This window comes from Cricetulus griseus, chromosome 2 (genome assembly GCF_003668045.3).
Source record: "Cricetulus griseus strain 17A/GY chromosome 2, alternate assembly CriGri-PICRH-1.0, whole genome shotgun sequence".
Lineage (NCBI taxonomy): Eukaryota > Metazoa > Chordata > Mammalia > Rodentia > Cricetidae > Cricetulus > Cricetulus griseus.
In genome coordinates, this window is record NC_048595.1 from 400,447,569 (window position 1) to 400,458,482 (window position 10,914).

The window sequence follows — 10,914 nt, forward strand, 5'->3', positions numbered from 1 at the left end:
TTGCTATGTCACTTCCTGCCTGGATCAGCACTTCTCTAATACGTTTCCCAGAATCCTCTTTGACTCCTAGTCCCGTCTACTTGCTGTCTCATTGGCCAAACAGTATTTTATTCAACAATAAAAAAAAAACATACACAGAAGTACTTCCCCCATCAGGGTAGTGGTTGTATTATCTCTCTGTGGTTTTAATCTGAATTCCCATAGCAGATAATATGCTTATTAGACATGTGGCACTTCTTTGGTGAAGCATCTTCCAAATTTTGTTCACTTTTTTTCATTTGAACTGTGTTGTTATTTTAGTTCTTTATGTAGTTTGATAGCCCTATATTATGTAGGTGTAATTTTTGTAAATTTTCTGCTAGTACATTTTAAAAAGCAAAGATTTTTGAGGATGGTATGGTCCAGTTCACAATTCTTTTTATTTATTTGTTTGTTTGTTTTAGGCAGTGCCTCACTATGTAATCCTGACTGACCTGGAACTTACTGTGTAGACCAGGCTAGCTGGAGATCCCCCTACCTCTGCCTGCTAAGTGCACACATTAAAGGTGTGTGCTACCACACCTGCCACAGAGTAGTTTTTTAAATTGTTAACTTGTACTTTAGATATCATTTCTAAGATATTTTTGTTTGATCCAAGGTTACAAAGATTTTGCCCTGTATTACAATTTTATAGTTATTAGCACTTACATTTCAGTCTATATTACTATTTGTTTAGCCTGTGAAATTGGATAATATTCATGGGTTGCTATATGGCTATGTACAGAGTGTTTATGACTTAAAAAACTACCTTCCCATTGAATGGCTGTGGCACCTTTGTCAGAAATGGCTAACTGTATGTGGGAGTGTATTTCTGAACTGAAATTTGTTCCATTGACCCCCCACCATGGCTTTATCAATTAGTGAAATTCACACTGAAAAACCAGTGATTTCCAGATTGACTTCTCCTACATATACTCAACAGGGAAGTAACAGCAAGTAAAACTTTATTATAGAGTTCCCAAACAAATGTGTTTGCCACATATTGTGCAGTTACCAAAATCACTCTGCCCTTTCCTACATGGTTTCTTCTAAGAGACTTGATCCTATAATTTCTGTATTCTGAAGCCGAGTACTGCAAAAAGTCTTCTTCCTTTTTAGGGAAGTATAGCTAATGTTGTTGTTGTTATTTATTCAGTGAAAGTAGAGGATTCATAATTTCGTGTGTGTGTGTGTGTGTGTGTGTGTGTGTGTGTGTGTGTGTGTAATGATAATCAGAATTTTGTTTTTCCTTTAAAAAAAAAAAAGACTTTAGTGTATGGGGGAGTGTGCATGTTCATGTATGTGCACATTTATGGGGAAGCCAGAGGTGAACACTGAGTATGTCTTCCTCAATTGCTGTCTGCCTTATTTTTGAGCTGAGATCTCTGAACTTGAAGTTCATCAATTAGGCTAAAACTGGCTATCCAGCAAGCACGAGGGATCCTCCTGTCTCAATCTCCCAGGCACCAGGATTGCAGGGGTACGGTGCTGTGCCCAGCTTTTTATATGGTTCTCAAGAATTAAGTTCAGATCTGCACACTTATGTGGCAAGCACATTACTAACTGATCCCCCTCCCAGCCCTGTGATACTTATTTTTTATTTTTATGTTTTATGAGAACAAGTAATTCCATTCTTTTCTAATGTTGCAAGAATTTTAATCAGAAACTTGTGGGGAGAAAAACAAGCAATCTAGAAGTATAATGGGAAATTGTCACATGCAGTAGAGGTAAAGTACTTGTAAGTTCTCTAGAGAAGTCTTTGCTAAGATACCTATGTGTCCGGGTGTCCACGTGTATGTGTCAGTGTGTGCACCTGTGATGCAGAAGATCAGAAGAAGGGATCTGATCCCTCAGAGCTCTAAAGAGTTGTTTGCTAATATGGGTACTGAGATCTTCACTCCAGTCCCCATGATTGCATACCAAGTGCTCTTAACTGCCAAGCCATCTCTCTAACACCTTGAGAGAGGTTCTTAAGATACCTGTTTCCTCATTCCTGCAGTTTCCCTGCTTTGCTTTAATCAGTGTTATCCTCTCCCTGCTACAGTCCATATGAGTGTCCTAGCCACATTATGCCAATCACCATGGCACACACCTGTAATCAGGAGACTGAGGCAGGTGCATATCTATTTTAAAGCTGCCCTGGGCCACACAGACTCTGTCAGAGTTCTCAGTAATTATGACAAAAGCACATTGGCACATGTAAAATCCAGTCACTATAGCAGAAACAAGGAGGAACCCACTTGTTCATTAACTTCTTTGTGTAAAATGTATTAAGTACTCAACTAAGGTTCTTGGGAAGTTAGCAAGGCTGCTTTCATTTTCTGTGTTGCTCTCTAGACACTTAGACTGACCATGCAATTTTATCATCTTGGGAAGTTGTCGTATTGAGTTGCACTTATTCTAGCTATACCAGTATGGTATGGTGTACCTTCTGATAGCTCACAAGACACTGATACTTTGACAGACTCTTTACATGTCAGTCACATTTTAGAATCCCTTTAAAAAGCTTGACTGATGACTCTGAATGTTCAGCCATGAGAGTGGTATCAAAAACTTGCTTGAACTTATCTAAAAAGTCATAATCAGTGCTGAATCTGAATTTGTTTGCCCAAAGCACCACAGTGCCTGTCTGGGAAAGGTACACCATGGTAGCGAGTAGCTTATCCAGAAAGTAGTGGTGGTAGACTACATCAGAGGCCAGGATATAATCATAATAAAAGTTTGACTTGGGGAATTTCTGGTCCAGGTCTTCCCCCCATACCAGTTCTTTCACTTCAGGTAGATGAGCTGTGCATTCCAGTGTGTTTTTTAAAAGATTGTATTGAAGATTCCCTAAAACATCAGGCTGATCTGTTGCAGTGACTTGAGCTCCTAAAAGAAAGAGAAATGGTAATGCTTCCTGGAGACACAAAAGACAGTGATCATCTGCATCTCTAAACCATGCCTTTGTTGGTATAGGCTGAGAAAACTGATATAAATTAATAAGCTGGACAGTTTCCTCTTATAGTCCTGACCTGTGCTCTCTGTATACCACATTTGATGTCAGTAGCACCCCAACTTGAACCTCCACCCCCAGTCATGAATGTCAAAGGGATTCAGTTTCATACCTTTGGAGTCTCAACTTCCTTACATGGAAACTAAATGAATTAAAGTAGTTGATTAGCTTCTCCAAGACTATTATCTCTGAATAATTGATGATGCCTGTCATGTGAAATTTGGGAGCAATTCAATGAAATTGTGGCATACCCTGTTACTAGTAAGAAATGAGTATTGTCACAGAAGAGATTTTTTTGAAATGAGAGCAAGAAAAAACAAACCTAAAAGACTGGCCACAATGGAAACAAGGCCTGGTCCAGCACCAATTTCAAGTATTTTAGCATCTTGGAGATTTAATTCCTCTGCATGGTCTTCCAAATATTGGCACAAAACTGTAGCCTAAAAGACATTAACAACATTTCCATTTGGGAATTGGATCATTAGCCAGAAACAGACCAGTGTACACTTGTAGTTGAACATTAAGGTATAACTATTTTCAGCTTAGTTTTTTGTAAGAACAAAAATAGCCAGATACTGAGGCTCAGACCTATGAGCACAGCACTGAGGAACTTGATCCAGCCTAAGCTACTGGATGATTCTATCTCCTACAGCCAAAAAGAAAGAAAAACTTCATGTCATAGCCATCTATGCATGAATATTGTAATTCTAGCTAAGGAACTGGAGAAACAGATTAGTTTTGTTGTCTGTGTCAGACCTCACTGATCTCAAAGGACAAAGAAGGAAAAGTTGGAAAAAGATAGGTCCACTCTTAGAATAGATGGGCAGTGTTCATTGAAAAATAGCAATCCCTGCCAGCTTTGTCATGCGGGGTCTCAAGTGCTTCAAGTAAGTTACATAAATTTGAACACCTTTATCTCAGCTCTTTCATCAAAATTCAGATTAATTAGGACTGTTACATTGGACCAACTGGCCAGTTTGGGGTCCCTCCCTGCCTTCCTCCCCTTAGCTGGTAAACACTGTCAGAATAGTACTTCTCAAAGTGTTCAGAGAAGATGCAGATGCTTAGCTGCTGTGGTCTGGGTCTGCATGTCTATCTAGATCAGCCCAAATGATGCCAGTCTGGACTATAATATAAGCTAGCAAATTAGTTTTTGTGAATGACATCAAATGTCCTTTTAATTATTTAGTCTTTGTTTCTACCTCCCCAAACTTTTCTATAATGAGATATAATAGCTCATTGATTCTCTCTCTCTCTCTCTCTCTCTCTCTCTCTCTCTCTCTCTCTCTCTCTCTCTCTCACACACACACACACACACACACACACACACACACACACACGCACACATAAAGTTGCTTGTGTTAGTTGGGCATGGTAGCACACACATTTATTCCCAACACTCAGGAGACAGAGGCAGGAGGATCCCTGCAAGTTTAAAGCCAGCCTGGCCTACTTAATGAGCCCCAGGACAGACAGACAGACAGACAGACAGACAGACAGACAGACAGACAGACAGACAGACACAGAGAGACAAAGGGAGAGAGAGAGAGAGAGAGAGAGAGAGAATCACGCACACATTTCTCAATGAAGTGTCAGCAATGCCCTGGGGAAGACTAAAATGTTAAAAGTATGTGCAAGAGAGAAACAAACCCATATACTCAGGCCAGGCCTGCAGTGTGGACAAGGAGATGAAAACCATTTGAGTTCTATAGTTTGCATTCTGCTTTCTATTTGGGCTAGGCAGGTAATTATTGGCCAGGGAATTCCTTCTCCCATCATTAAAGTTCATAAGGTGAATAGCACAATAACTCTCTTCACTTCTTTGCATCTGTGTTCCTGTTGAACAGATATCTGCAGAGATAATAGCTGTTATTTATGCTGTCAAAGGTACTCTGGTGGCAGGCCTAAGACATGTAAACCAGTTACAAAGTACTGTGTTTTATATGGCATAGGTAAGGCATACAAGTGGGACAGGGAGGGATAGAGGCCACTGGGAAGTCAGTCCACCCTTCCTCATGCAGGGAGAGATGCGCCAGCTGAAGAAAGATGCAGGTGGCCATCCAGGTGAGAGTACTAGATGTCAAACAGCACCAAGGCAAAGAAGGGGGTTGTTGTTGGCAAAAAGTTGTTGTTGTTTGGACCTTCAGTATTATCACCTAGAGTGATCCCCAAAACACACTCTGCAATCTTGTGACGATGGCTGAAGCCAGCCTCCTCTGAGGACACTTTGCCCTCCAGTAAGTGTCATTTTGACATTTCAAACCCCCAATTCTATCCTTCCAAGTGAACCCTGAAGTAACTTCTTTTCATGGACAGCTGCACCATAAAGCACACAAGAAGTACCATTTTCCCACTTAGAGATCCCAAGAGAGGCCAGTTTGGTGCACAACAGGCTGAGGCCTTTCTTTTCCTAATATTTACCAACACTATAGTTACCTGTTTGATGTAATAAGAAAGGAAACGGGGGTGTGGTGTTTTCAAACTTCGGGTTAGGGAAAAGACCTTTGCTGGAAGGAAATCATACCCATGTGTAAATCCTAAAAGAGCCCCCAGACCAGAAGCCCTGGCTCCTCCCACTTATTACCAATACCCAGGATACCTGGAGAGTCCTGTGGGACCCTCTTCATGTCTGTTCATTGCTCCACAGAGCCATCATGGCTTCCAAGCTGAGAGTTTCTGTACCATGTCATATGTGATATTAGACAGTTTTTAAGAAATATAGTCATAACCTTCCTTCCCCTAGCCAGTTTTCAATCAAAATCTGCCTTTCAATAAGATCTCAATATAACTCCATAGGTCTGAAAATTTCTGCTGTGGTCCCTTTCTAATCTTCTGGACAGGCTGGCATTAGGAAGATCGGTAATACTGGACCCCAGAGCACCCCAGGGTTAAGGTTTACCAAGCCTCTGAACTTCCTGAGCCTTTGTTTTCTCAGCTATGAGGTAGGAATGATGTTGCATCAATAGCTACAGCTAATGTGGGCCTCGGTGTAGTGCCTCATTAATCTTGACAACCATGTCAGCAACTCGTTCTTACCATTAGTTCACAATTGAAATCATGGAAACCAAAGAAAAATGGACAAATGACTGCCTAGGACCACACAACCTGAGAATAATGACCTTTCCCCTGTTTCAGTCCTGTCTTCACAAGGATTGGAAGCGAGAGATAGAAAAATGGCTGCTGAATGTTTCCTTTGCAGTGTCTGCCATTTGCCTTGTGAAATAAAGTCTGAGATTAATGAATGGCTGAGAATGAGGGGACCCCAAAGGTGCCTATTGCAAATTCTAAACTATAAATTCTTAACTTTTTTCATGTCATAGTTGTATCAGTTTTTTTGGTTTTTTTTTTTTTTTTTTTTTGTTTTTTGTTTTGTTTTTTTTTTTTTTTTTTGGTTTTTTGAGACAGGGTTTCTCTGTGGCTTTGGAGCCTGTCCTGGAACTAGCTCTTGTAGACCAGGCTGGTCTCGAACTCACAGAGATCCACCTGCCTCTGCCTCCCGAGTGCTGGGATTAAAGGCATGCGCCACCACCTCCCGGCTAGTTGTATCAGTTTTACATGACATTTCCAATGTGGTCTACTTATGTCACTTGAAAATATTTCAGTAAATGTTGTATAGGGCTGGGGTGTGTGTGTAGTTCAGTGATGGCACACTCATTTGTCATGATGAGAAGGAAGAGAAAGGATGGGCAGGGGGCAAGAGGAGGAGGAAGGCACAGGAAATGGAGAGGAGGATGTTGCTTAAAGCCAGTGCTGCTGGAAGAAACGTTTTGTGTCTGCAGAGCCCAAACATAACCCAAACCCCTCGGGGTAGTGTTACTGTTACTCATCGGTCGGAAAAGCACAGAGGTGAGAAGACACATGTTGTCCTAGACAACACAGATGTACAAATAACTTTTATCTCCAGAAAGCCTGACCACAAATAAAAGTAGCAGCTCTCACCCCTGGCCACACCACCGTGCCATAGTTCTCAATGGATTCTTGGATGATGATCTTCTTGCCTGCAAACTGATAATGCTCTTGTGTGTAGCTGGCATAGTCTGTAGGAACAAATTTCTGGATACTATGAAGAGATGACTCTATCCTGTCAGACTCTGTGAAGCACAAAAATCAGATAGGCCTCAGTATGATGAAAACAGACGAAACTTTCTCTAAGGGGAAGGCAACCATCATCACCTATAACTAGATAGAACACAAAACTGAATTATATGGGGTGAGGGGGACTGGAATTCACATGTAACACTTTAATAAATAATATGGCAAAATGACAAAGGATACCCCTGGTCTTTCCTGAGGAGGGGACAGAAGAGAAGACCTGTCTTTTGCCACCAAAAGAAAGCAGTGTTACCTGGTTATATGCAATGTGGCCTGAGTGAGCTTTCTGAACTTGGAGAAGCTAGATAAACACACATCTGGCTATTTTTTAGGTCTCGGGTATAACCTTATAACCTTTTTTTAAATTTTTAGACAAAAGGGGAATGTGTGGTGATATCTTGCTTGTACAAATAAAGCCTGTCTGAGGGTCAGAGAATGGAGGTTGCTACTAGCTAATCATAGAGGTCTGGAGGTCTTGTACAGACAGTGGGGAAGTGAGGTAGCTGGGCGAAAACAAGATATAAGCAGGGAGAAACAAGGAACTTACTCTCTTGTCTGCTAAGACACTAAGAAGGTAAGGTGTGGTGGTTTGCTCCTTCTCTCTGATCTCTCAGACAGGCTTTATGTGTACAAGCAAGATTATCACCACATTGGAGTGATGAGGTATTTTCACATATTGGCAGGAGCATGTTCTCTTAAATCCACAACTACCCCCTTAAAAGGCCCAGGCTAACCAGTGTTGAACCAGTTCTCCAAGCCTGGGGAGGCTATTAGCTGAACTCCAGATATTAAATTACAACTGCTTTAAATACTCCTTTAGCCCCATGAAGCATGTTAGCAGTTCTCAAATGTCCTATAAAACGAGGAAGAGAGCACTCCACTGGGCTGGTATCATGTAGTCACAAATCTTCACAGGTTTTCCAGAGTTTAAAAAGAGCAGTGAGGCAAAATGGAAGGAGGATGAGGATGTTGAGCTCATGACCCACCAATCATTGTTAGCCAAGGACTAAAGTGGTACCAAGAATGGGGATTCTGTTTTGGAGTAGAAGGAACATTCATGGCCTTTGTCTTCATGTCCTGGGATATGACTAGATTTTGACAGAGCGATAAAATCTGGGCTCTGGGAAATCGATGAGAAAACAATCAGTGAACATTTGATGTCTGTCAGAGCAGCCACTCAAGAAGGAGATGAGTTTAGAAAGAACCCTATTCAGTGGTAGCTTCCTTCAGGGCAGGGCTTAACAGTGACTTCAGGTGATAGTGACTGTTGCATAGAATTTTAAAAATAAACTAGGGCTCATAGGTTATGTGCCTTTATACATTTTCATTTTATTTCCTAGAAGTTTGTTGTATTTTATGATGGTATTAATGTAGGATATATTAGGGACAGGTTCTGATCACAGTGAGAGTGATTGAGTCATTTATAAATTAACGCAGGGGAAGCCTTTGGTTCCTCTGATGATCTCATGGTTGTTAACAAGCAGACGGTTCTGATTTCCACCACTCAAAAGAGAAATGAATTCAGTGACCCAAAGCTAAGCTTCAACTGAGCTTTCAGGATCCTGTTCATCAAGAGCCAACTCAGTCCTGGAGGCATCCTCTCCACTCTAGAGCTGCACGGGGACAGACCCACAGCTCTCAGTGTTCTGACAAATAAGCCCCATCTATATGAATGACTGATAAGGTCCTAGGTTCCTACCACAGGACTGTGAGCTGATGCTGAATCTGGTTCTCACAAATAGAAGGCCAAGGAACACAATGGGGAATGTTTCACTTCCAGTCCCTGCAGAGAGGAAGAGACCCTGTATAAATATACCCACCCAGGTGGGTGGTGTGTGCTCTAGTGACAGAGGAGATGAAAGTTACATGAAACGCATGGGTCACAGTGACTGCATACCATGACTAAAGGTGAGATTTAAGTAGTTATTCCACTTTATTATTTCATGTATATGGGTATTTTGCTTTGGTGTATGCAGATATGTCTGTGTACCATGTGGGTACAGGGTTTGATACAGTATCTGCAGAGGCCATAGAAGGCATCAGATCTCCAGAACTTGAGTTAAGATGCTTATGAGCATATAGTTTTATGTAAGATCCCCTGAAGGTCTATAAAGAGAAAAATATCTGTATTACACTTTAACTATTGGATCACTTTAAATACCAGATTATTTTAGAGACAGTTATATTTTATGAAAACAATATGGAAAAAATATCACTCTTTAGCAGAAGTAAAGCATATTTTTACCACTTTAAATTGTTGTTTTAAATGGCTCTCAGGACATCTTTGTTATGTCTATTATTTATTTGCTTCTGAATCCATGCCCAGGTGTAATCCTAAACCTCCACATGGCTCTAAGGTGAAAATACCCCTGAAAAGCATCCACCATTGGAGAAATTTGCCAAAAAAAATGCATCTGGGTGGAAAACAAAAACAAATCTGAATTTTCCTTTGCTCTTGTTTCAATCATACGATACTCTCAGACCTGTGCAAAAGATAAAACATTGTGGAAGTGACAAGTTAACAATGAAAAATAGAAGATAATTGTTTGTATAAAGATATTTCTTCACTACTCCCTAATACAGTTTAAAGAAACTTAGAGCTTAGAAGAAATGAAAATTCTTGTGGCTAGGAAATGCTGTAAGTTCTTACCTACAGAGGGTCCTGCAAAGCCATCCTCCTGTGGAGTCCCTGGACACAGAGGCTGTTGTGCTGTGGGGAGACACTGGTCCATAGCCAGAATCTGCGGAGAGGGAAAGGGCACTTCAAACTCAGCCTTACAAGGTCCCAGAAGGTAGTGCTGTCACCTTACCATCTGCTAAGTTGAGAAGAACCTCTGCTTTTCAGCTTGGTGCCTCAGGGTGAATAAAGCGGCCACCCAAGGAGCTGGTTTTGTGGGGTGAGAGGAGGCCCCTATGCTCAAGAAGAAATGTAAACCACAGCAGGTGCACCTGAGAGTAAATGCTGCCATTTCTTGTCACAACCCAGTACTGAGTAGCTCATCACTAAGTTCTGAAGTTTTAATTATTTCAAATAACTTTTGGAACAGAGTTCCAGTGAAGAAAGCCTGTCCAACATTGGGTGCCATTGGGACACTTGTGAACTGTGGGTTAAAGGAAGCATGGATAAGAAACCCAGCTTGAATGAGACTCTGAGGCTGTGTTGGAACACTGTGGAAAGCACTGCACTCTAGCTAGGAGACTGATCTGGCTCCCCACTTCCAGTACTTGCCATCTCTTTAACACCCTGATTTGCAACAAGAGAATTGTTGTTGCACTGATAGGCACAAAAGCCACAGGCCTATTGAACCTGAAAGATACAGGGCACTTGATGTTTGCTGAGTGACAAAGCCGTCACTGCCATTTGGAGGTTAGTGTGATAAGACAGAAACAGAACTAGCACGGGGAGTGTTCATTTATCAGCTTCAAAATCACAATACTCCCATTGCTGTCCCAGCCCCTGGGAGGCCAAGGCAAAAGGAAACGGATCACAAGTTTAAGGCCAACCTGGCAGCATAGAGAGACTTGTCTCAAAATGAAGAGTTTGAGATGTAACTGAGCAGTAGAGCACTTGGCTTACATGCACCAAGCCAGTGGTCAGTCCAGTTAAGACAATGTTAGTGTTGAGAACCCAAGACAGAGGAGAAGTTGGTCAATGACGGAGCCAGAAGTTGGAGTAGACATGGAGCTGCAGTCCACACTATGTCCAGGAGGCTGCCTGGTTCCCCTGTGGCTTTCCTGAAATGATGCCCAATGCTTAGTGTATGTTAAGTCCACACTGTAGTCTTTTTTTTTTTTTCTAACAAGCTTTT

At 41.5% G+C, this 10,914-nt stretch overlaps 1 protein-coding gene across 1 annotated transcript; it reads right to left on the bottom strand.

The window, feature by feature from the left end:
• Positions 1 to 1,660: 1,660 nt before the first annotated feature.
• LOC100751500 (protein-lysine methyltransferase METTL21C) lies at positions 1,661 to 9,837 on the bottom strand. The gene is made up of 4 exons (XM_027396798.2): positions 9,756 to 9,837; positions 6,953 to 7,104; positions 3,336 to 3,453; positions 1,661 to 2,889 (listed from the first exon to the last, which is right to left on the bottom strand). The coding sequence occupies exons 1-4, from the start codon at positions 9,835 to 9,837 to the stop codon at positions 2,495 to 2,497; spliced, it is 747 nt and encodes a 248-aa protein (XP_027252599.1). The 3' UTR covers positions 1,661 to 2,494.
• Between the last annotated feature and the right edge of the window lie 1,077 nt (positions 9,838 to 10,914).

Excerpts from the sequence above, each read along its gene's own strand:
- LOC100751500 (XM_027396798.2), bottom strand. The coding sequence starts at position 9,837 with ATGGACCAGTGTCTCCCCACAGCACAACAGCCTCTGTGTCCAGGGACT. Across the intron at positions 3,454-6,952 it reads GCACGGTGGTGTGGCCAGGG|GCTACAGTTTTGTGCCAATA; the intron begins GTGAGAGCTGCT and ends AATGTCTTTTAG. Across the intron at positions 2,890-3,335 it reads CATTGTGGCCAGTCTTTTAG|GAGCTCAAGTCACTGCAACA; the intron begins GTTTGTTTTTTC and ends TCTTTCTTTTAG.